The 26,138-nt window shown below is 40.5% G+C and overlaps 2 protein-coding genes and 1 non-coding gene across 4 annotated transcripts; 1 reads left to right on the forward strand and 2 right to left on the reverse strand.

Moving 5' to 3' along the window:
- Nucleotides 1-3,449: 3,449 nt before the first annotated feature.
- On the reverse strand, nucleotides 3,450-10,783 carry LOC112555735 (UDP-D-xylose:L-fucose alpha-1,3-D-xylosyltransferase 3-like). The gene is made up of 5 exons (XM_025224228.1): nucleotides 9,630-10,783; nucleotides 8,660-8,762; nucleotides 7,422-7,542; nucleotides 6,606-7,246; nucleotides 3,450-6,146 (listed from the first exon to the last, which is right to left on the reverse strand). The coding sequence occupies exons 2-5, from the start codon at nucleotides 8,750-8,752 to the stop codon at nucleotides 5,895-5,897; spliced, it is 1,107 nt and encodes a 368-aa protein (XP_025080013.1). The 5' UTR covers nucleotides 8,753-8,762; nucleotides 9,630-10,783; the 3' UTR covers nucleotides 3,450-5,894.
- A 1,033-nt stretch (nucleotides 10,784-11,816) lies between these two features.
- LOC112555992 lies at nucleotides 11,817-11,942 on the forward strand. The gene has a single exon (XR_003097587.1). It is a non-coding gene; the product is annotated as a U8 small nucleolar RNA (small nucleolar RNA).
- Nucleotides 11,943-15,043: 3,101 nt separating this feature from the next.
- Nucleotides 15,044-17,200, reverse strand: LOC112555395. Of its 2 annotated transcripts, XM_025223764.1 has the most exons (4): nucleotides 17,034-17,200; nucleotides 16,285-16,411; nucleotides 15,881-16,005; nucleotides 15,044-15,441 (listed from the first exon to the last, which is right to left on the reverse strand). In XM_025223764.1, the coding sequence occupies exons 1-4, from the start codon at nucleotides 17,077-17,079 to the stop codon at nucleotides 15,428-15,430; spliced, it is 312 nt and encodes a 103-aa protein (XP_025079549.1). In that variant the 5' UTR covers nucleotides 17,080-17,200; the 3' UTR covers nucleotides 15,044-15,427. The 2 variants fall into 2 exon arrangements, with proteins under 2 accessions (XP_025079549.1, XP_025079548.1); XM_025223763.1 differs by lacking the exon at nucleotides 15,044-15,441 and having other exon boundaries at nucleotides 15,738-16,005.
- Between the last annotated feature and the right edge of the window lie 8,938 nt (nucleotides 17,201-26,138).

The raw sequence follows: 26,138 nt of genomic DNA on the forward strand, positions 1-26,138 counted from the left end.
TGTGAGAACTGATTTCTTTCTTTCACATAATATACAGACATGTGGCTTAATCTTTTTATTTCCTCAAGTTCCACTGCATGTGAATTTTTCATTTGATTGCTCTGTAAGCATTTAAAACAGTTTCAACAATGTATTTTGTCATAATTTTCTTAATTCTTGCACAGTTATGGATTCCAATAAACCAAGTGGACAATTTGAGACACATGTGTGTTTGTGTACTTGTCAAAGGTTGAACATTTAGGAAGCCTAAAAGAGTGTGGCTGTGATGTCCAAGAGTAATGATGGCCACAGGAGCCGTCTTGGCATATGGTTATAAATTTGACTTCTATGTGACACTCATCTATAGTTGTGATAGAGGGGTTGCTACACTGCCTGCAGACACTCAGCAGCTCCTCCAACTTCTTTTCGTGAATGATAAATTTTCTTTCCAGGAAGGGATTTGTGCCCAGTTCATCTTTCTGAGAATTCCTAGAGACAAATATCGAGACTAAAATCATAGTTAAAACCATAAATCATTTTTATAGCTAAATATCAGCTTAAATTCTTGTGCTAGCATGTTTCTGATATAAACTATCAAGTACTGACTGTTAGTAACTGCAATATAAATTTTGTTTACTGGTGCTCCTCGACTGCTGAATTATTCCACTCTGAGGTGTCATTTTCATTTTCTGACTCCCATATCAATATCAGGATCACACCTAGCAGACATTTATAGACACAATTTCCTTCTTTTTCATTTCATTATGAAAAAAATTTATCCACATAAAAATTTTACAAAGCCATATAAAATTATTTTTTTTATCTAAGTGTTTAAAACTGCACATATTTTTGGCCTTGAATATCCTTATAAGAAGAAAATATCTGGCACAGTTTGTGGAATTCATGCCAATTTTAGATAAAAGAGATGTGTAATAGAGAAAAGAACTAAAAAGTGGCCATTACCTTTCAGGATTGGAGCTGAGATCTGGGTCTGAACCTCTTTATTTAAGCACAGTTGAACTGTTTGTTGTGACTGACTTGTTATAGTCTGAACATTAAAGTTTTATAAAGTAATCATTCCACAAAACATTAAAACAATAATAAAACATGTATGATTATGTAACAGGGTTGGCCTACCAATAAGTAAGTAAGCTAGCAGTGAAATATGCTTCCACCACCAATGAGTCTCCCGACCACACTGCCCGGCCGCTGGCTCCCCTCTCTTGTTCCTCACGAGCGACCTCGTCGCCCGGTCCGTGACCCTGAGTGACCATGCCACCCATCTACCGCGTGCTACGCTCTTTCTTTGTCCTCGTCGCCCGGTCCGTGACCCTGAGTGACCATGCCACCCATCTACCGCGTGCTACGCTCTTTCTTTGTCACCCGGCCGGCGACCTCAGTTGCCCGGCCATTGACACTGTCACCCAGCTAGCGACCACCCTCCACCCTTCCCGGGTGCGTGCTGTCTTCCATACTACTATAATTATACCATGTGATCAAGCTATTATTATTTTTAATTCTTTACAGTATCCAACATAAAACACAATCATTAATATTACTCTAATTTTCAAATGTTGAAATATCAAGTCTAACTTCCGCAGTGTACTGCACATAGATTTCCCTACTATTGTTGATAAGCTCATTATGTAGGAAATACCTTTCACATGAATTTTATTGTTTTTAGATTTCATAAACAAATAGGCTGTCTTTTCAAAAATATGAATTTAAAAATATTTCATTTTATAAAAGCAAACAATGATTTTTTAAAAAATAATGTAACAAGTAACAGGATTTCAACAATCATTTCTTGTACACTTTCAGTTTGATGCTGACATTTTTCATTTATTATGCATGTACTATGAATTTTTACCTATTGAAACCCGCTTATTATAAGTACCACATAACATGTTTATTGTTTTATAGATATGTACAGTCTTTGATATATGTATATTGTAATGTTATCTACCAATAATGAAAAGTGCATTTTGTAAACACAGTAACAGTACATAGCACTGATACTGACCTGTTTCTGCTGTAGTCGTTTGGCAAGTGAAACTCGTCTGTCAGATAGATCCTTCATTCTTTTTCGAGAAATTTCATTGTGTTGAAAAATGGTCGGAATTGCATCTGGCAGAAGCTGTGCCTTGAAGGCCAAATCTAACTGTTCGGACATTTCGGTTCCGGCTAGTAAAGCACTGATCGTCAACAAAATGCTGGCACAACACCTCCCACTCTCTGGGCTCCCAAACGTGTGGCATCGAGCCTTGTTATTGTATGACACACTCTTTTTGTAAGGCTCGATCTGTATTTCGGAAAATGATGACAATGTCGAATCTTTTCCCATTTTTTCTTGGCAATCGGGTGCAGGCATGGTTCGGTCTCACATGTAAACAATCCTACTGAAACGTCATAAGGTCACGTGACCGAGAACGAGAGTTCGTCGAAGCAGACGAAAGAGTCCGTGTAATTTCTCTTCTTAAACGCAACATTCTACTACAAACCTTCACCTTTTTTCACATGAACAGACATGAAAATAGACGAGATTCAAATTGATCCTACTATTTACGAGTTTCTAAGCAGTTTAATTTTCCCTTTAGTATCCCTTTAAGTGGCTGCTTTGCTTATAAGGCTTTGGAGGCACGAAACGGCTTAACTACGAAAAGTTTTTATTTTTCAAGTAGCGAACTACATTTGAACAGGAACTGCACGACAAATGGTCACTTATATAGCAGTCATGCACAAACACGCATGCACACGCATAACGCTGATAAGAAGTAGATAAGTTATCAGTCAGATACACCGGCTCCTCCCTGTCAACAGAATCTGGTGTAAAAATCATCTCTGCCCTCTTCCCTCACAGTCATCAGCGGGCAAGAGGACCACAACTGATCGACGAGGGCGACAAGGTTCCTCCACAAACCCCGAGGCGACACGTGGAGTAAGTGCGTCCCTCCACTTCTCTCACACCAGTCGTCAGAAGCAGAGGTGTAAGTATATTGCGTGATTTGTGTGTTTGTGTGCGTGTGTGTGTGTGTGTAAGGGAAGCAATGTGACAAATCGTTTGCCGGTGTTACTTTGCACCCGCTTGCCAGCTTTATGTGGGTGAAATTCATGCAAGCCATACAGATGAGATTCTTACCACCTTTTGACATTTTTATGGGGGATGCCCAAATCTTGACAACTTTGTGGACCACTTTCTTTGCTAACCGTATCTGTCACTCTTGTTGTCAGCCTGTGGGGAAGTATTTCCTCTCAACTGTCAGTATTTCTTTCAAAATATATGGGTTACTTTCTTGTCACATTCTAATCAGAAAAAGATTCAAGTATTGAAAGGCTACTTTTGGCTGTTGTTGTTGTTGTTGATGATGATGATGATCATGATGATGAGTAGGAGGAGGTAAGAGATGAAGATGAAGGGGATGCTATGACGATGAAGATGACTGTGTAATAATACAAAGGACGTCCATGCCAGCAGTCAAATAATCTTTATTTTAGGCAAAAAGTCGCCACATCAGCAGAACGACATAGCGTTGAACAGTAAACAATGGCAAAATCAACAAACATCACCGCCAAAAGCGTCTTCCGTTAAAAATAACGTTGTACGTTCACTAGCTCCGAGATGAAGGAAAGAAAGATTTTGAATATAGAGAAAGAAAGAATGGACGGAAAAAAGGAAAATAAAGCAGGAAAACAATAAACAAATAAGAAAGAATAAAATGAGTGAAAAAAGAATACAGAAAAAAGGAACAAGGGGAGAAGAAAATATAAAGAAATATGGAAAAATAAAAGGGAAAAGGAGGAAGCACTTGGTTTAAAGGAATAAACTTTAGTTATCTGTACAAACATTCTAGAACATGTCATTTTGGAATGTCGCTGGCCAATGAAAAGCCATCGATACAAGCATATTACACGCCAGAAAATCACATTAGACGTCTGTAATTCATTGTTACAAACACATTACACCTCTGTACTCCATTGTTACAAGCACATTAGACGAATGGAAGCCATCCTTACAAGTAAATTAGACGGTGGAAAAGGAACACTGAAGCTTAAAACATCTTACTCAAAAACACGAACTGTGATTGAACCGTGATCGACAAAAACGCAATGGATGTTATTATGCGGTTATTCTGCGGACTATCTTCGAAGGAGATCGAAAAGCCCCAAAAAGCAACCAACCAAACAAAAAAACCGGAAGAGTTCACTTATGAGGCAAATTAAATAAAACGAGATTTTTTAAAGAGTTAAAATATTCCCTACCACTGGCATGGCTTTTAATTTCTATAAATTGGAGACTCTGATCTCGTGGTCCCACCAATCCTGTGTCAATGCTTGGTTAAGAGGCACATCCGTTTTTGTTGAAGCATGCGCAATGGCTGTCTCATAACATAAATTGCTTCCCACATAATATCTCTTGAAAATAATATGTTTATAACGGCTACAATTTGATCCACAGTCGGCTGGTTCTAGTGAACTTCCACAGCAGATATCAAACATGACGTGTACGTTGTCAAACACTTTACCTACCTTTACACACATTTACACTTCCTTTCTACACATTTTACACGACTTTCCACTCTCGACAATTTATAGAGAGCTTGTGAGATGGAGTGGAAGATCAGTGATCCATGTCTCCGAAAAAGAGAATCGCACAGACACACACACATACACAGACACATACACACACACCTGGAATAACTGCTATTGATGCGACCCACGGAACACGGTATTCAAAAAAAGGTCAATGGAGTGAAAAAATGACTCATGACACACCGGGGACCATCAGATCAATCAGAACGATAATCGCTGGAGCACTGCCAGTGGATGACGTCCCTTTATGGCGTAGTTTTATCGCCCTTTTTTACATCCGGTCTCTTTTATGGGTTAGCGGGGACGGGGCGTATTGTCAACAAGTTTTAACTTTGAGATCTGTTTATAAAAATTCTGAAATAGCGGCAAGTTTTATATCCGACTCTGCTGTCAGTGGCATATGATTATTAATTAATGTTATGCTATATAATTATATGTATAAATTATGATGTGCTTGCATGTAAGTGCTTTGAGTCTCGCTGACGATGGAAAAAGGCGCTATACAAATGTGCTATTATTATTATTATTATTATTATTATTATTATTATATCGTCTGCTTGCAGTTATTTGTCGGCGTTAACCAGCTTTCACATTGTCTCAGAATTTCTCGGAAAGAGGTGGCTAACCTCATAAAATAATGCCACATATGAAGCTTCCACACATCGCCAGGCTATGACTAAACTATTTAGCTACCGAACTTTAGCTTCTTGTTTGATTCAAGCTGAGACTAACACTCAGTTATAGAGGCATCGAGCTTACGCATGAAATGCACGGCGAGATCATACGCTGAAAGAAAGAAAACCCCTTTGAGTAAATACCTACACAAGTACAAAGAAGCTTCTCTTGATAAAATGTTCTGTAGTTACATGTAAAGTGAAATTAAGTTCCCTGTGTCCACTAAATGCAATGCCTATCACCTCACATGTAGACATTTGTCCATTTTTTATTTTTTTTTTTTTTGGTGAGAGGTGGGGCCCACTTTTGGATTTTTCTTAGACAGCTGGAGCACATATTATGATAAGCAAACCAACAAACAAAAATAAACAATTCAAACTTCTTCACATGTGCATCACTCAAAGCCAAGAGTTTGTCTGTAGTCGCTGTTGCCAAGTTTTGGCAAACAGAAGTCCATCGTACTACTCCCCAAAACACAAAATGTTGTTCTAACTTTATAAAGGTAGATAATGTGTTTTCTTGCCTCATCGCGCCCAGAGCTAACTTGGAGTAAAGTAGTCAAGAGATGAGGTAAACAAATAAGTGAATTTGTCAGCATTAATAACGAATCTCGCACCGCACAGCCTTTCTGATTTTACAACACTTAACCTTCACAACCTTTGGAACCAGGAGGACAGCATCTCGTCCACCTTGCCCTCGTCACACGAGTTGTCGGACTTCAAGACCCACTGTCCGAACTCCTGGAAGCGTTGGACCTTCATCATGTTGGTGCGGATCCAGTTGTTGTGCACGGCCTTGGGTCTGATGGCTTCCCTCTTGTGGTCGTCCATCTCGTACCACTTGCCATCCGCCACCGTCGTGTTGTAGTCGACCAGTCCGTACCGCACTCCGTGATAATGGTGCTGCCACAGGAAGACAAGAAAGTGCATGGTCATTCATTGAAGCATCAAGGCAGCTTGTGGGGAAGTAAACAAACATTTCCTTCACCACACCTTCCTAGCTTCTCTCTTCCTACCTTCCTTGGGAGGTGGACGTTCTTTTTTTTATGTTTGTCTGTCGGTCTGAACATGTTCTGTGTGAGATGCGGAAGACAGAAGAACGAGAGAGAAGCAAAACAAAAAGTTGGCATCCTGAAAGATTCAAGTTTGCATTGAACACCATATTGGTTCGAGGGGAGCTCTTTGTTTAACCACAATCTTCCAAAGCAATCAATCAGACACATAGAAACTCGATGTGAAATTGATGCGAAAATAATACATATTTATACTTATCTTTTCATGCACCTTTCATTGCGTATTCCTATATAAATATTCACACATTATTTATTTTTAGTAACATGACATCTAAACAAGTGGACTCACTTTGAGTAAATTACTCAGATATGCTTGCTCATGTTCTTTTTCCGGTAACCCTCTGTTTCTATCCAGTGACTCGATGCGGGACTCCAACACGGTCATCTGCCGTGTCACTTCCGCCCAGACCTCGCGCGTGCGTGGAGTGTTGCGGAAGTAGATGAAAGCCCCACATATGACGTCATTGGCCCAGGGCTTTGTTCCGACCAGGTCCAGGTCGTGCTTGTCCGCCAGGCTGAGAAAGTCCGGCAGCGGATTGTCAAACCAGATGAAGTCCGTCTCGAAAAGAAAGACGTTCAAGCCGCTCTGCAGCAACTCGTTCAAAGTTTTAGTCCGCAATGCCATCAGGCGGAGATAACCCGCCGTGCTGAACACCAGGTTGCCGCCCAGGCTGAGGTTAGCGTGGGTCACAACCTCGCTGCGGATGGTTGGCCAGGACTGTTGCACATGACTGCGCGTGGACTCGTTTTCCGTGAGGAAGAGGATGCTGGCGTGTAGCCCCGGGAAACGTTTGGTGTGGCACAGCCAGTTGTAGGTCAAGGGCAGGTAACCGTCGTTGATGAAGGTCACCAGCAGGGGTTGCTGCTGCAGCAGGGACCTGGCGGCGGTAACGACGTGTGAGAGAGTAAGGTCACTTCCTGTCGTGTATGCTGCGAACAGTCGAACATTTTATGTCAGTGTGTGTGTCAGAGCGCATGGGCACATCTTAAGATTTCCAGCAAGATAATGTCAAATAATTTTTTTCCTAAAAAAGAAAAAGGTTGTCAAAATGTTAAGCTTAAAATAATGTAATATAATATAAAAAATAAAAAGGAAAACAAATACCTTGTGTATTAATCACGTGGTCAGTTTTCTTGGTCTGCTGACAAGACGCCGAATGCCCAACGTAGAGGACGTAGAGAGAGGCGCTGAGGAAGCCGATGATGAGAAGAAGCAGCAGCTTGGTCTGTGCAGTCAGGACAAACACGAGGTCAGAGGGCGCGACTCATCGGGGTGTGACATTTTGCACAGGAGAGTGTATGTGTGTGGGAGGGTGGAAAATGGGGGAAGAATTTGTGTTTACCCTGAGCCAGCAACTAAGACTATATCCCGGAAAGGCAGCCAGCCCTGTAAACAGATGCCACGTGATTGAAAGAACAGCGTGCCCGAGACGAGATCTGAACCCAGGACAGCCCAACACTTACTGGCGCTAGCCGTTGCGCCCCCTTTTACATAGAAAATGAACGAGATGTTGCGGAGATTATACCCAGAGAAAGATAGAAATAAAACACAACTTACTCCACCATTTCTAACATAATCGCATTCGCCTTTGTCGTGTCTATATGTATAATTTTTTGTATTGTTATATATTATTGTATTTTTTATGTATATTCGTGTTTATATACAAAGAGAGGCTGGAGAAAGAAGCAGAGAGAGAGAGAGAGATGGAAAGAGAAGGAGAGAGACTAAAAACAGATAATGGATAAACAGAAGGAAAGAGAAAGAATGGAGGATATAGCAAAAGATGAGTAAGTAACAGATGGGAAGAGGAAAAGGAGAGAGAAAATGTGAAAGAGAAGAGAGAGGATAAGAAGAGACAGATGAGGAGAAGAAGAAAAAGGAAAGAAAGGATGTGTGGGTGTGTTATATATGTAGAGTCTGTCTTCTATATATGTATACTAGAAAGAGAACAGAAAAGAGAGTAAAGGTTATATAAACGCAGGCAGCACTCAAGCAGATGAAAGGTCGAGCAGATGTAAGGGAAACATCAAATCAAAGACACAATGATCAGAATGCCCTCCTCGTTGTTTGTCATGTCAAGATAATTAGTCACAACATAGCAGTCCGAAGGGAAAAAACCAAAGATCATTCCATCTTAAGTTCAGATATGAAACCTCTGGCAACATGACCTGACGCCACCACCGAGAAACGGGGCAGTAACCCCGGGGGGCAGTAACCCGGGGATTTTACTCATGCTAGAGACAAATGAAGATGACAGGGAGAAACAGAAAGGAAGAGGAGCACGAATGATGTTGGCGACGACCGGAAGGAAGAGGGGAGACAGGGAAAGGGAAAAGAATCACCTGGATGGAGTTACTGCAGCATTTTCTTCTCCAGGGCCCGGGGTTGGTCTCACTGGGCTTCATTCGCCGCAGGTCAGTAATAAGCAGAGCCATCGACTCTGTCCTGCCAGATTAATTAATTAATCAATCAGTTAATAATAATAATAATAATAAGAAGAAGAAGAAACTAACTGCTCTGCATAATAATAGTAAGATTATGACGATGATTATTGAGGAGCATGAGGGGATCATCATAGTATTATTATGATTAAGAGGAAGACACCATCATTGGCATCGATTGTTTCATACTGACATTCTAAATTCTAAATGACATTCTATTATTATTTCTCTGCCAGTGCTGAATCTTAGAGATCGCTGGCTGTAATTTAATAATAAATTGTCTTCCATATGCTAGCATTCCTGCCGCCTGTTGCCCACGTTTGTAATGTCTGTAACACTCGTAAGTTGATAAAATTACAACATTTAATAAGCTCGGCAAAGCAAATGACCAACTTGATAACCAGGCTAACGACTTGCATTATTTCAGTTATCGCAAGAAATCCTTTTCTTCACCATCTTGGCAAGGAAGGAAAGACACGAAATACTCGACATCTTCATCTCCTGCACTCTCCGCAGCAGTCTCTACATCCGCGCGCGCGAGAGGTCAGCAAACGACCCCGCCGTCAGGCAGCACACTTGGCAGGGAGGGTATCGTCCCCCATTAGCCCACTTCCATTTCCACAGAGAGGAGTCTGCTGACAGAATCTGGAGCAGACATGCTGCTAGAAACACTCGCGTCCCTCCTGCTACCCTCCCCGCCACAACATCGACCCTCCCACGTCGCCGACCTTGGCAGGTTATTATCCAGGGTGCAGCGACCTCCCTGGAATCCACTGCCAGAGGAACGTGCGTGCTGCTTGTTCACGACAGTCGAGTTATTCTAGACACACAGACACACAAACAAGCCTGCAGGCGGAAGTCTTCGACTTACCGATGAGTAGAAGACAGATGCGGGTGGCGGCGCCGGGTGTTCGGAGAGCCAGGATGCTCAGCTACACAGATTCTGCTTCACTTCAGTTCGCCGCACCCTCCCGCAGTCCCTTGCCTCCCTGTCAGCATCGCAGGAGCGAGAAACAGCAGCTGCAGCAGCACGCGCATGCCGGTCTGGCATCACATTCGAGCCATGATGCCCACCGGAAATATCGATCGACGCCGTTCTTGATAGCCTATTGCGCATGCGCGAGTGGACTTCCTTATCAAAAAAATAAAACGAAAAAAAAAAAAGGATGCTGCAGATGGCTGAGCTTGTGGAATGACACCTAACTACAATGGCGCTTACTTTGGGTTCAAGGCCACTTTCTCTGCGAGTGACCCCACGCGCTGTTGTTATGTACGTGTACATGACGTAGTAGCTGAGTGCCAAGCGCGCGGAAGACACTGCTGCTAACTGTAGGGTGAGTCACGTGACGCTTTGTCGGCGCGTTACAAACAGCCTAGCACCATCTCCTTTGGCTGTTTGTCAGTTCAGTGAGAATCGGAACGTTTCTCGTTCAAATCTCATCGTAGAAACATTGAGGTTTTTTTTTCTTTTTTCTTTTTTTTTTTCAATTGACGGTTAGGATTTTGACAGTCAATGTAAACACTTTGAAAGCTTCCACGTATCTCATTTACCAGAATTCGCACAAGTTTAATAAATGCGTTGCTGAAAAGTTTCACAGTGGCATAACCATCACGACAGATTCCTTTTTTTTCTGCAAGCTTTTTTTTAATTCTTCCTTCCTCTAATCATATTTTTTCTTGAGTCCAAGCTGTATACCTCTAGCTTTCTGTATCCCTCTGTATGCTTTCTAGAAGCTTCGCAGAGCTTACATGTGAGCCAAGCGACATTAAAAGCTTGAGTGGTATTCACGTAGAGCATGAACGATAACCCAGAGCTGAGACCGGGTTAGGTGAGCCTGATAATACTGTGACTCAACATTCCTACTAAACGAGCCAGTAGTGGCGACTTTCGATGTCTCATCGATGACCCTGACAGTGCTTATCATAATTAGAGATCAATGCTACGTGACGTCATCGTGGTCTAATCCTGACTCCGCAGTGTGAAGAGCTACCAGGCATAAGCCAGAGTTGGTAACGAGGCTGACGTACGGACTCAATGATATATTATTCGCTGATTCACTGAAAGAGTATAATTTCCATTAAATTAGTGTTAATCGATACACTCAGAGTATTTTACAACTATTCTAGTGCTCATCGATAGAGTGTGAATGTTTATTTTTCCAATAATATACTGTTCATCTCTACACTATCAATAAATATTTTGCCGTTTTCATCGATCCTCATTGATGCACTGTGAGTGTTTATTTTCATATTTTTTTATCATTAAAAATACCTTTTACTAAACTTACTCAATTCTTTCAAGATTTCAAGTTAAACGGAATTTCTAGGAAATGGAGTAGATTTCAAACCACTGATTATTCAGTATACTAGGAGACAATTATAAATTAGCAGAGATTGGAATGGTGCAGACAAAAAAAAAAAAAAAAAAAAAAAAGCGTAAATTTAAATCGCAATAATGAGGCATATGTCAATTCTGCAAATTCGAATTGCTAGGTGACATTCAAACCCATAGCATTATAAAACAATCACTCTACAAAATCTGAAAATATAAGGAACGATTTCTATTAGCAAACAGTGACATTGAGATGCTTTGTGATCATGTGGACAATCCACTAATAATCTGAAGTACATACCTGATTATTACTCTATTCTGCTCTACTCAAATGATCCGTACACCTGTCTCATCAACATCTTCCATACAATTATTGGTCTATGATTGTCATCCAGTAGAACTAGTACCAAGCAGACAGCCACAGAATTTTTCTGTTATTGTGCTCGCTAGAGTACTCACCCTTATTTTTAGAGACAGTTGTTACTTCCCTTTATTTAGAAACAAATACTTAAAAAAATTAAATCAAATATCTACCAAGTTTCTTTTAAAAAGTATTTTAAAGGAAATATAAAGCTTTATGCACATATTTATAAAGTTTTAATTTTGATTGTAATAAATTAGTAAAACTAAGAATATTTTTGAAATATGTTATAAAAATTATTTAAAACCTGGGAAATAAGACGAACTAATAAATAAGTAGTGTTTTTGTAAACCATCTGTCTTCAGTCATCTGTAAGGTTAATTCTGACCTGTTGGCCTCTGGCCATCAGTGTTGATGATGACAGCAGGTGTATGACACGTGATTACACCTGGTGGGAATGGGATGCAACGACCCGGAACCACTTGTCTGATAACAGATGATCAGATGACTTGCACATTCAGCGAAAGGAATATGGGAACATCTTGATAATATAGGGCGAGTTCACATAGTGTCAAATGTTACCAGAATTTACAGTTATTATCTTTCGGTCTACTTTGAAGATAATTATATTTTTGATGTTGTTTCGGACGAAAAACAAGCATGCATGTCAGACCGTGTGAAAAGTACAAACAATGATTCACCAAAAAAAAAAAAAAAAAATAATATCTCCAACATTTTACACAGTTCACTACGTGATGTTACAGATATTGAACTCATACACAGTTTGACCTGAAAATTCGAGATGTGACTGTCAATTCATCAAGCGGGTTGTCGTGCAGCACACGCAACATGGCGATCAGGTAGCCGCAGGTAAGTCGGAGGCTGATTGAGCTGCACAGCAGGTGAAGTCCAGTCACAGCTGACGCTCTGTGGCAAAAGAAAAAAAATTGAATGGCCTCCCGTTTCGTTTAATTAGCCAAGATTTAATTAAATCCGGATTTTAAAACAAAAATGTCGGCGATTTTGTTTATTTTTGAAATTTAAAGCCAACATGGAAGACCTTGTTACCCATAGTATTTTGCTGTTTTTGTTTCAGTTGTGGAGAGGCAGACACACCGGTTCCTTTTAAGGCAAAATAAAATATGTTTTTGGTGAGTCACAAAAATGAATTCTAGTTTCTCCATTTGGTTGCTATAAATAGACATTTATATTTATCCCTTAAACCTTAAATGTTTTACAAGATTTTAAACCGGTTCATGACAAAAGAATATATCAACTCTAATTGCGGCCTCGAAACCTAAGTCAAAAGAAAGGATAAAAAAATGAGTTTAATTTCTTTAAAAAAAAGCAGCTGCTCATTCATTTAGAAGTCACCGTGGCCTAAATATAGAGACTGACGACAGTTTGGTGTGCAAGCCAACCGCCTTCCGAAAATGTCAAAAAGCGCAAAAGCCAACACCGGGATTGTTGTTGTCATTGTCTGTTAAATGCAAACTGTAACTATAATGTTTTCCTATTGCATATATATGTATGCATATATATATTGTGCGTCACACAGTAGTTGTTGTGTGTGTGTGCATGAGCTTGGATTTTTGGCACCTTTTATTAGTGTACCGGGATTGCAGGTGGATGCAAAATTCTGCAGACTTTCCCACCGTTCTCTCTCTCCCTTCCTGTACCCAAACCACTCACCTGCTCCCATCTCGCGTCACATCTCATTAAGTGCCGCCTGGGTAGCTTCAGGTGAACACCAGGGGATGCCCCATAAGCCTTCTGAAACAGCTTACCTACCTACTCACCTGCCTAACTACCCGTCTTCTGCGGCAAAACAAACATCCGCGCCCTGTCGTCCCTGGGGTGAGCGCCGCTCATTAGACCTGAAGGGGAGAGCACCTACATGGTGGTGAGGAGTTAATTGCCCGGGGCGAGCGGTGACGTCATGGTACACGTCTGCAGAAGCTACTCAACGGCCGCTGTTTGTAGTCTGCTGTTCTGTGTGTACCTTTGTGTGTGTGTGTGCGGCTATAGGGTGGATTAGGTGATGAACAAAGTTTGAAGACAATTTCTCCTCATGTTCATTTATTATTGTTTATTTCTCAATGTGCAAACAATTTCATCTGTAATAAATTCATAACTACTGCATATATTTATTCTATGTCACACAGTGGTGTGTGTGTGTTAAGTTTAACCTGTTGACTGGTTATTTGTGTGTGAGAGAGAGAGAAAGAGTAGTGAGTGTGTGTGTAAGCAAATGTGTTGCTAAGAATCAACACAGAATGTGTATGTCCCAGGGAAATCATAAACTGTAGTTCCTGCTGTGCACTCACTAAACTTTACTGCAGTTTCTCTCCTCCAAGGCCCAGCTGCTCGCCATAAAACTTGAAACATCGTCTGTTCCCTGCGGCTACGAACCGCACACCGCAAGCCCTGCCACACCGACATCCAGAAGGTTAAAAACAAATGTCATCTGATGCCACGTTGTCGACACATAGAAAACAATTTTCTGAGAAGTCATTATCTCCTGTAAGATCTTCCTGGATTATATTCTTGTTGTTAAGATGCTTCGCTTTGTATTTTGTATTTTATTTATCCTTTTTTTTTAAATCAAGCCGGATATTTCCTCGGTATTTCGACGTTTGTAATAACAAACAGCAAAAGTGTCCTCCTCCCTACTATTCACTTCCCCCCATCTCCACACACACACAAACACATACACAGCCCCTCCTCCCCATTCTGTCAATTATTTCTTCTCTCAAGCTGCCGGATGCATGCAGATGTCGTCTGCTCAGTTACCACCAGCCTTGTAGATCAGTTTTCTTCTTCGGTTGACGGCAGACATCGAGGGACGTAGTCCTTGTTGGGGGAGGAGAGAGGGACGGGAGTTGTTTTTAAGACAGAATAGGGGAAAAAGCGTCTTGTGGTCGTAGTTTCATCACGACACCCAACCCCGAGGACATCTTAGTTGCTGGCACGGTGTAAACAACTACCCTTCGTGTTTCCTTACCCCAGGGCATCTTTGCCACCGTGTTACAACTACTTCTCCATGGATAAAAGCATCATGTGGGGAGATGGACGCTGTTATTAGGTTCGGAAACAAGATGCTTGTCCTTAATTTCTCCATGTTGCACCACAGACAAGAATTACCTTCGCTTCATGACCTACGGCCCCAGGATGAGGATCCATCGTACTCCGCAACCCCGTCGTTGGAGACGTTGAGCCGTTAATGACTCAGCCGCTGACGAAATAAACAGAGCAGAAAGTGGCCATGTGTGACTCTTTCTCTCTGTGTGGAGGCTGAAACCTCATCAAGTCCACACAGTTTGTTCCTTCCTCAGTACATTTATCAGGAATGTTCCTATTGCCTATGTATCAATCCTGGACTAAGTTCGGCTCGTGTTCTGGTGCCCCAGAGCACATTTATTTTTCATGTTTATGTTTTTATTCTAAAAATAACTAAGCAAAAAAAAAAAAGTCTACTTCTCAAAGAAAATTTAGACAATATCGTAATTTGACAAATTATCCTATGCGACAGCAAAAGGGTCAGAATAGGAGAATGAAAGGACCGCAGCTGTTATCTGCCCCTTCACTCAAAACGTCGTGCCCCTATTACCGAACATGAGCTGTCAACCTGTCATATTAGGGAAGGGACATCAAAAGGAAATACGTTTCACCGTTTCGTTAGGCTGATGCCGTGAATTCGAAACGATTTCTTGGATTAAGTCATTTAATTCTTATTTTCTCTTGGAACAGATTATCAAATAAGAAACAAAGAAGATTGTAAAAGTCATGAAAAACGAAATTTCTCACCAAACGGAAGTAGACTAAGCGCAATTATTAAACATAAGGACCCGGTGTGTGTGTGTGTGTTTCTCTGTAAGCAGTGTTCACTGTCCTCTTTCTATCATCAGACGCGAAGTCACGTGGTTATCGCGCAGTTGAAGTTTCTTTGACTCTCAGGTCTCCGTAGGACTTGACACTAGATTGTCCCGCCTTTACGAAGAACAAATAAAATGAGAGAAATACAGAAACTACAAGTTATATTCATACCTTCTTTTCTCGGCTAATCATAAACACTACTTTTTGTGAAGTTCTAAATTAACTCCAAAGATTTTTTTTCACAAAAATAATAGCATTAATCATTGACTTTGTGATAACATCACTGTGCTCAGAATTAATTGCCGATTGTTTGGGAAATGATGGACCAGCGGCTTAATCAAAGCAGTCACCCCTATAAAGAGGTATAGAAATAAATATACAGATAAAGAACAGTAAGCCCGAGACGGGATATGAACCCAGGACAGTCGATCGTTTGTGCATTGGTGACAATGACTCATGGTCAGAGTGACTGTTGTACTAAAATTAACATCTCAGGACTGTGGATGCTGAGCTGTGTGCACTACAAAGCTGGACACGAGACTTACAGACTTACAGTTCTCAGTTATACTTTGCAGACTGAATGGAAGGTTGTCGAGTATCTGTTGGAAGGCAGGATCGTGAGAGTCGCGACAGGTGAACTCCAGTGACTGCACGCACCTCATCGCTCGTCTCAGCTGCCTGCCACCAATACACTTCAGATACTCAGTGGACTACATTTTTACAACCATGTTGACGACAACGACAATCAAACAGTTAAGGTTTGAGAATCGTTCACTCAGTCCTCTTTCTCTCTTTCCTTTCTTTCCTTTCTTTCCTTTTGAAACCACTTTCTTATAATGTATTATTTTGTTTCACGTATTGTTTGCTAAAATTGCTGTAGTTTGTTTGTTTTGTTTTTTTTTTTTTTTTGTTTTTGTTTTTTTTTTTGTTTTTTTGAAAATAAAAATAGTTCCTTACGCGCAGTACTCAGGGTCATAGTCCGTGTAATAGGGGTTAGCAGTTCCCGTCGTGCACCTGTGTAGTAAAGTAGCGGCATTGACAGGACACACCCCACGCCGGGATATCCTGTAGCCTCCAACAGCAACTGAAATAGTAAACAAATTCTTCCCCAGACTTATTGTCAGCAACAATGACAATGACCATTACAACAAACAAATGTTAACAATCGTTGTAGAGGACTGGAAATGTAGAAGAATGATCACAGAGAAGAAATAAAACCCTTGGCTGCTGTCATTATCGGACAGTATTGTCGAAATGTTTAGCACAGTAATGTTTGTGAAAGTAATTTCGAACCAGACTTTTTATAAGATAAGAGAAACTCAAATGTTCTTAGTATATATGACTGTTGCGTCAATTTTTTAATTTATGGTTTTCTGTTTATTTTTCAAGTTTGTTTTAAATGAACGTCTCAAGTATCGCACTTTTTTTTTTTTTTTGCCATAAAGCTTTTTCCTGATATTTTCGTTGGGATCCTGCGTGTTTTTTGACTGACTGTGTATTTTGTGAATGACAATCTCTCTTTCTTTTGTGTGTATGTGTGTGTGAGAGACAGAGAGAGAGAGAGAGAGAGAGATCATGAGGCTATGTGCCTATTTTTAGATGCTAAAGCATTTCAACCTTTCGAAGAAGTATCCATTAAGCACTAACATTAACCTAAGTTAAATTGCAAAAGTTTCCAAATTAGAACTTTGAACGAGGCTACTGACCAGATGAACAGGCTAACAGAAGGATGATGAAGTTGTTGGGTGACATGATGACGTAGCAAAAGTTAAGCACGGCGATTGGTTCAGAGCCTGATGACGTAGCAGCGTCCTGTTTTGCTCGACAGAAAATGAAAACTTTTACCTTTTTCACCTTTCACATTAAAATGAAAAGGAACGAGCAAAGATAAAATAGAAGACGTGGAGGTAAGGGGGGGGAACAAGTCTAGAAAGAAGAAAAAAATGAAAAAAACAGAAGATTCTAAAAAGCAAGCAGACCATCTGGCGTTGGTTAAAATACAGTTGTGTAATAAAAGTGGGTTTGTTGGCAAGTCATCACAGTTAATATACACCTCGAGTGTCAGCTTACTTTCAGGAATGGGGAAGACAGAGACTGGAAGAAGTTGTCAGCAAGCCAGCAGAATGTTTTTCTTTCCTGACAGTTGGTGCTGTACCCGAACTTTGGGTGGACAACGAGGTGCGACGACAGCTGTCGGATGACGGTTGAAAGGTCCTTGCTGTCGTCCTGTGGATGCTCTTGCAGATGAGCCTGTTGACTGCATGAACATTAGGAAACCGGCACGTGATGTAAAGGACGCCTCGCGCATGCGTGAAAAAGGGTTTTCATCGTTGGGCGACGTGGCTCGTGCCACCCGCGCCCTTGCTGTGACGTCACGGGCTGACTGGACAGACCACCTGTTCCTCCATTGCTTTTTTGTATTGGATGAGGGGAAATGCTTTTTTATTTCTTACCTGTTTCTATTAATGTCGTGTCATTCTATCAACAGTCTGTGGTATCCAAGACAGAGTCACGTGATCAGACAACAATGACTCACACAAAACATTAAAAGAAATCCCGTCTTAAACAATAAAAGGTTTTATTGTTAACTATTCCATCAGGCACCATTTACAAAGCAGTCATGGGTATCACAATATCAACAGATGTGATTTAGTGTTCTCTCTCTTTCCTCTCACCAAAAACAAACACACGCATGCTAACCATGGACAACACAGGACTACAGTTGGAATGGACATAGATTTTCTGTTATATATTTCCTTTTTATCTACCGATGTGAAGACAGCTGGTACTATCAAAGATGGGATCTCTATAAATCGTTTTGAACTACTACTATAAAGACAGCTGTCAACGCCTTCCACTAGTCCTGCTCTTAAAATCAACATCCACAAGGGAACCTGGCGACTATAAACTTCTGTTTGATAAACACATTATGTAGTTAGGACAGAGAGGAAGGGTGGATCGACAGAAAGAGAGATGACGAGTGAGAAAGAAATAGAGAAAATAGAAAAAAATTAAAAGGAAAATTGACGAGTAAAATGAATTTTTGTTGGCATCAATGCTTCTACTGTCATAGCCTGGTCACAGTAGATTCTTCAACAACCCTTGCTACCAATAAACAAAATTTAGTTCGCACTTACGCAAATAAGTTTATAAAATATTTTTAAGAAGTCGACCATAGAAAGCTGAGTATGTATCTACACACGCTTGTCTTTGTTTCTTTAAGGATTCTTTCATCTATAAAAATATTTATTGTGTGAGAGTTGTTTGTGATATTTATTAAAGCAGAAGGGCTAAATTTTCTCGACAAAATAATTACTTTGCGGCAGGCGTAGAAAGAGAACATCTTGTAAACAAACAAAGTGATCTTAAAACTATGAAAGAAGGAAGTAGTTTGCACGTTCAGTTGTGATTTTTTTAAAGAAAGAAAAATGTTGCAAGACAAAGGAATTGATTGGGTGTTTGTGCGTCATCGTCTGGCACAATTGAGAAATAGTCCCAAACCACGTGACTCCGCTTGAGAGAATAACCTCCGTGAACATGCAGGCAAACGAGAGAAAGAGAGACAGAAAAAAAAAAAGAGGGCATGGGTCTACGTATGGTTTGTCTATGTATTTTCCTTTCTTCTCTAAAGCGCATCGAGCTTGTTAAGTAAGAAATGTGCTGTATACATTCCCCATATTATTATTATTTATTATTTATTAGTATATTAATATATATGCCTGCCTGACTTTCGTATTCAGTGCGAACCTCTGCAAGTAAGTTCCAGCATGCGCTACCTGGGTCAGCAGACATTTTCCTTCCCTCGACTCACCCTACATCGGAGGAAGCGGATAGATGAGAAGTTAGAGAGCTGGCGTTCGAACTGAGAGGCGCGCGAGTTCGATACCCGAGTAGCGCAGAAACTTCCCTCAATCGACCCAGTGGGTACCTGACGCCATTAAGGGTTGGGGAGGATAAGTCAGCAAGAGAAATGAGATGAGCTCCGCCCTCGTGTAAAGAAATTTAGAAAAGCGAGGTCTCCAACTCCTCGCCCCACATTGACTTGAAAAGGTCATGGAACGACCTTTACCTTTTTCAGTTGTTTTTTTTTTTTTAACTTCCACACCTAATTATTTCCCCCCATCAACGCACAGCAGCAAAAACCAAAAGACGGAAGGAGACGCCAGCTGTCATGACTCATTCGGTCAGCCTTGTCTGCTCATGCGCACTTCCTGTTTCCGGCCGTCACCTTGAATGACACATGGTCTTGCCACTGTGCACGCCGAGACCATGTCATGTGACCCAACTACTGACATCAAATAGTCGTAGCCAGTGCGAGAGTTTCAAGACCAGGTGTCAAATAATCAGCAAGCTGCCAAGCTCACCTGTGTCACGTGACAATAATGTAGTTGTCTTTCCACATCCCAGCTGGGTTTAGTGGTGTATAACAGAACCATGGTTTGCTAATTGGTTCATTAGTATCTTACACGAATGAAGCCCACGTGACAATAATTTTCATTCTGATTGGCCGTCTATTCATGAAGATATCTTTCCTCAGAAATTAATCAAGTACATGCCGCATTAATATCCCGAGATTAAATCGCCAGGTAAGCTGGAAGACTCGCCCCAAGGCTCAGTCCCCTCACACTAATTCACACTCCTACTCCTCCACCCCACAAACTCACCCACACACACCCACCACAAGTGACATGCCGATGAAAAGTGCGATGAGGAATGTAAATACACTGATGGCATACCTGCGCCCCATTGCCAGGTAAGTGTGAATACCTCAGCCGGTGTTAACGATCATGCTGTGAAGGTATGAATGGATTTGTCACCTGACTGAAGCAGGTGGCAGGTAAAGCTGAGGTCATACCTGCAGTTCACCTGTTTCAATGACGTCAGCCACTCAGGTAACCTGTCTCAGCTTGCGTGAAGCGGGGCTTCAGAAAAATGATCCAGGTGTGTACGAGATGATGCGAGATGAAGAAAGAACTTCGCGCAGACACCAGACTAACATTTCCTGTCAATATTTTAAATAAGTGATCCGTGTTTAATCAGCTAAATCCCAAAAATTATATCGTGGGTATGAAAGTCGGTGAGGAGCAAAACAACTACTTACAGTGTAAGCTCGATCATCTTCATCAGACGTGGACAGAAGTAGGGCAAGAGATTATCCGACTTTCATTCATTCATAAATAACAGTTGGCAGAGAACTTTATAAGTGTGAACATAAGCACTTCTGTGTTATATACATTAATAAACATCACAAAGCTTCACACAAAATATTTTAGTACTGGAAAGAATCCTTGAAAAAAAAAATAGAGAAAAAAATGTGTCTATAGACTAAACTTTCATTAGTCGATTGTTAACGATATTTTAATAATTATTTGCATAGGTGTAAGCTAGCTTTTTTGGAAGGGACAGGGGGTTGTTAAAATCCTATTGTGACCAGGCTATGACAATAGAATCATTGAGGCAAACAAAAATTCATTTTACTCGTCAAATTTGCCTTTTAATTTTTTTCTTTCCTTCGTCTCTCTATTTCTCTCTCACTCGTCATCTCGCTTTCTGTCGATCCACCCTCTCTCTACATAATGTATTTATCAAACATAAGTTGATGGTCGCCAGGTTCCCTTGTGGAGGTTGAATTTAAGACCACACACACACACGAGAGCGAGAGAGTCTTACACACAAAATACAAACACACACCCAAGAACATACAGAACTCAAATAAAGATGATGAGTAAAAAAGCCTCTAGATGTTCATCTACAACAGACAAAGGGGAGAAAACTGTGTATTTGTGTATCAACAAAAAGAGAGGAACAAGTCCACTCACTAAAAACATTCGAGATTTTCTTTGTTGTATTTATTTTGCTAATATTCCTGGATCGAAATCGCTTTCACGAGGATTAATGCCATGAAAGACTTCTGTCGATCCTCGTTATCTGTGAGAGGTGACACGATGATGATGTTTCAAAGGCACCACCCATGACTCTTAAATTTTGGTTATTTTTGTGTTGTTTTTTTAATTTTTATTTATTTATTTTTTTGGTTATTGTATGCCCTGCCTATTATTTTTGTTCCAATGCCATTTTATATCGTACAGTCTGGCTGGCTGAGAAAAGTAAAACTTTCATTGCAGCATTTGTTTGTTCTAATCGTCGTTGATATTGTTATTGACCATAATATTGGTGCAGTGTTTGTTTCATATTTCAGTTCTAGACTTCACACTTGCGGAATGTCCTGCAGATGCCGACAGTCGGGTGACTGAGTGCCAGGCGACAATTGATGGGCTTGATAAGACGGACACAAGCATTCAGAACTGCAAGTCAGGGACTAGTTTCTTAAATTATTTTTTTTCAATAATTTTCGAAAACAATACTGAAAATAGAAAAGACAAAAATAAGAACTCAATTCCAAATCAAAAAAAAAAAAAAAACAGGAAGACAGGAAAAAGACGGTTAGAACTACTCAGAACTTAATTTTGTTTTTTTCATGTCGTCAACAGGGTTTTGTCAGTGTAGTTCACTCGGTACTTTAGTTTCTTGACTTGGTTGACAGAAAGCTGAGAGAAATGCCGATGTGCATTGATGAGCTGGCTGATGCCTGTTGGGGCAATACTGAAGTTAAATTCATCGACGGTTTATGGACACGTGACAACAGTGGAGCCCCACTGGGCAAAAAGTGTAAGTGTCTCGTCAAGTCTCGTAATACACAGCGCAGCATCAGGAGACCTACAATACAAAGTTGATCACAATAGTCACTGAGGCTGGGCTCTTATCACCAATACAGAGATGATTGTCTGTGCTGGGTTCATATCCCAGCTCGGCCAGCCACGTTTCTTTTTTTTGTTTAGTTTTTTGTTGTTTTTTGTTGTTTTTTTTGGTTGGTTTTTTGTTTTTGATTTTTATTGTGTTTTTTGGTTGTTTTTTGGTTGTTTTTTGTTTTGTTTTGTTTTTGTGTTTTGTTGGGTTTTTTTGTTTTTTTGTTGGGTTTTTTTTTTTGTCTGCATGTAGCGTATTTCTATAGGGTTGACTGCTTGGCTGAGTTTGCTGTCTAAACACACAAACACTCAATTTTGTTTGACCACAATAGATGATTAATGATGTTACTGTTATACAACAATTAAAACAATCCATGCAGTTGACTTGCGTCAGTACTTTTATCGAAGCATCATCTACCATCGATGTTAATTTATCACAACAATCAGAATTCAGCTTCGTTAGACTAGCACACCTGTAAGTGTCAACAGTCAATGAAGTGAATTCAGTAAATGTAAGTGTGAAATATGCAAGCTCTGTCTATAAGCCACAAATCACAGTCACATATTTAGAAAAATTTGGGATAGATATTCATCTATTGTTTACCTGTTATTTCTCACACTGTTTAGAATAAGTTGAAATAATAAGGGATGAATCTATTTTGTCGGTTTTTTTTTCTTTCTTTCATCTCTCTCTGTTTTTTTTCTAGGCCCAATGAATATCACGGATAGTTGAAGAAACTTCAAGTGCCGAGATAACCATGTGACTTGGCTTCTGAGGACAGGAAGAAGACAGTGACCACCACTTACAGAATAACACACACACACACACACACACACACACACACACACACACACACACACACACACACACACACACACACAAAAGAATTCCCAGGACCTTGCTGTTTCACCTGAGTTATTATTTTAATGTTTGGCCTAAGGATGCTTCGTCTTGGTGCAAAATTATCGTTTTTCATTACCTTTCTAATCTTTATTGTTTCTTTTCTTCTTATTTACTTTGACTTGTAAACACAAGCCCTGATTCCTATGCTCCATACGATTGCATTCTGTCAGATTTCTTTCAATAATTATCTTCTGCGGTCAGTTACTTTCCAAGGAAAATTATTTCCATTGTCACTGACAGGAAGGCTGTAAAGCAACACAAAAGAAACATCTGAAGTGAATCTCATGTTTTAATACTAATTCTGATGTTTGCTCGGAGCATCTTAAAATTTACAAACTGAACACAGTGGCTTACAGGTCAATGTAATCACATATTCCATGCAAAAATAAAAATTTAATTACTTTATCACAAAAGTTTACCTGTACATGTTTCTTTAATTTCTGTACATTCTCCGGATTCCGCTTGTTTTTATTCTTAACTACCTATAGTTAAATACTTAAGTTTATCTGAAGGAATTTCATCTGTGTGTCACAGATTTTCACTTATTATTTCCAGTCCTGTCGTAGATGATTTTTTAAAATTTTATTTATTTATTTTGCTCTATATATCCTGGGAAAGCAATTGTGGAAAAAAATATTTTGAGATGAATAATTTCGATGTTTTTTTGTAGTGATGTTACATTATGAAGAGCATAGTTGGACGAATGAACGAATGAATACAAAAAAACATAAGAATGAATGTAAGCTTTTTAAAAAAACAAATATAGTCTCGTGAATTCAATGATCTCCTGAGCAGACATACATAACAAAAGAAAAAGAAAACACAAAAACATAAAAATGAATAATTGTATATTTGTTTTAATTCTGTATTTTTCTTTTCATTCTCTCTTCCCATATACTGTCGGCTGAATATCCCGTTGGGTGGGTGAACTGTGCTCAATGGAGGTAGCACCTGTGTTTTCGAGCTCTATGATTTCTTGCTGAACTTTTGGATAATTACTATTGTTGTGGCGTAATAGTGCCATGGTTTTTTTTTGCCCTCTTGGAAGGATTTGAAGTGCTGATCCACCGGATATAAGTTTTATGTGCCTTGTGCGAAATTAGACCTAGTCTACCTGATTTCTCACGTCGTCATACCGGCCCTGCGCTGCGTAAGTTGTGCGCTAACCTCCCTTTGACCCAGTATTAGCAGTGTTGCTATGTCTTTCCGGGGGAAAGCAAAGAAAAGTTTGTTCTCATCACCCTTTTCTGCTAGCAAGGAGAACCCAAAGAAACTCAAACTAAAAACCGCGACGCCGTCTCCCTCCTCATCCTCGTCATTTTCACCAGCTTCTGTGCATGTTGCCAGTATGCCCTCTACCTGTGCACCAACGGTAAAAGCTGCAGGAAACTATGGAAACTATGGAGGCGGTCCTTCGTCATTCCAGGATGAGATCCTTTCGAAAGTAAATGAGGCATTTGTCAATCTTCAACCTGCGAGTGGTGACGAAAGTGATCATATTGGGAAAATGATTCCCATCCTCGCGACAGCTCTATCCGTTATGGTAGGGAGGTAATAAAAGGCGTGACGGCCGAGCTCGACAATCGCTTACACAGAGCCACCTCGTTACAGCACAACAACAACCAGAGAGTGAAAGACTACTAGCTGCTGTACGTAAACTGACCTACGAAAACGATAGGTTGCAGCATACAGTCGTTCGTCAGATTCAGTTAGAGTGTTTGGCATTCCGCTGAATGAGGGAGAGACGCAAACAAGTGGAGCAGAAAAGCATCAAAGTCCTCAAAGATACTGGAGTAGATGTCTCTGCTACTGACATTGCTGTGGTCCACCGCGCAGGAAGGCAGCCAGGGGGACCCGACCTGTGCTGGTCAAGTTTGTCTCTAGGCGCAAAAGGAATGAAGTGATGGTAAAGAAAAAAAGAATTTAAAAAGTAAACCCGGTTACGAGCGCACCTTCATCAACGATGACATCACTCCTCTTCGCGCCAGGCTGCTCGGTTATGTCAAGAGACTGGGCTACATGGGTGGACTATAGACGGCAAAATAATGTGCACCAAGAAATCTCCTCCTGGACTTTCCCTGCAGATCATCCAAAACCAAATAGCGATCGAGACCCAGATGACCTCTTCAAGCTTGGGGTGAAGGCTATTGGACTACGGCCTCTCTGGATTGAGTACCTGTCCGAGACACCGGCAGAGAGTATCTTCCTTGAACCTGAAGACGAAACCCTTACGACCGATCATCAGGCCTAGGCCAGCCCAGGGGGGGATAACTCTGTGTCTTCTCCAACTAGCGAGCCAACAGTGTTACTGAACATTTGCGACCGCATATGCACGTTATGACATTCCATGCCGTCGTGGGCCTACGTAGTAATACCTACCCTAAGAAACCTGTGGACTCGGTAAATCTTTGTCCTGCCTTACCCTTGAATGCTAGTGGCGTTACCTCGAGTTAACTTTCCCAGACTAGAAGACTTGATTAAGTCATACGATATTTGTTGCCTTGTGTGAAAGCAAGTTAGACAACACTGAATTCGATCCACATTGATGGCTATGTGTCTTTCTACAAGAACCGTAGCAAATGCGTAAGAAGATCGGGAGGTGTTCTTATGCTAGTAAGGGAATCGCTCGCTCAATATGTAACTATTTTTGAAGAGCAAGCTGGAAAAAATAATATAGATAACGGATAGTGTGCATTATTACTCTTTTGTTGATCACAAGATAAACCAGGATGCTTATTTCTAAAAAGTAAAAAAGGAAGCCATAGGCAGGATATTATGTTTGTGGGCATGTACATGCCCCTGAAGGTCACGCTATGTAAATTTAGATGCATTTAGTGAACTAGAGGAGACCCTTCTTGCTCTTAAAACAGAACAGTATAGTGTATAATGGAGAACCTAAATGCTAGAACTGGGCAAATCTCAGAAAACCTGAGTGATGAACCACTGAACCCTGATTGTAGTCTCAATAATTATTATGATCTTACCAAAACGTGTCTCCCAAGACAAAAGTACTAATAACTATGGTAAAAACTAATTGAAATTATCAGAAACCTAGAACCTTGCAATTGTCAATGGAAAGCAGGTCCCCGACAAAACACAGGAAAGCTTACCTGTAAAAACTCAAAGCATAGTAGATTACTTCATACTGTCTAGAGAACTCT

The sequence above is a fragment of the Pomacea canaliculata genome, linkage group LG14 (assembly GCF_003073045.1).
Source record: "Pomacea canaliculata isolate SZHN2017 linkage group LG14, ASM307304v1, whole genome shotgun sequence".
Taxonomy (NCBI): Eukaryota; Metazoa; Mollusca; class Gastropoda; order Architaenioglossa; family Ampullariidae; genus Pomacea; species Pomacea canaliculata.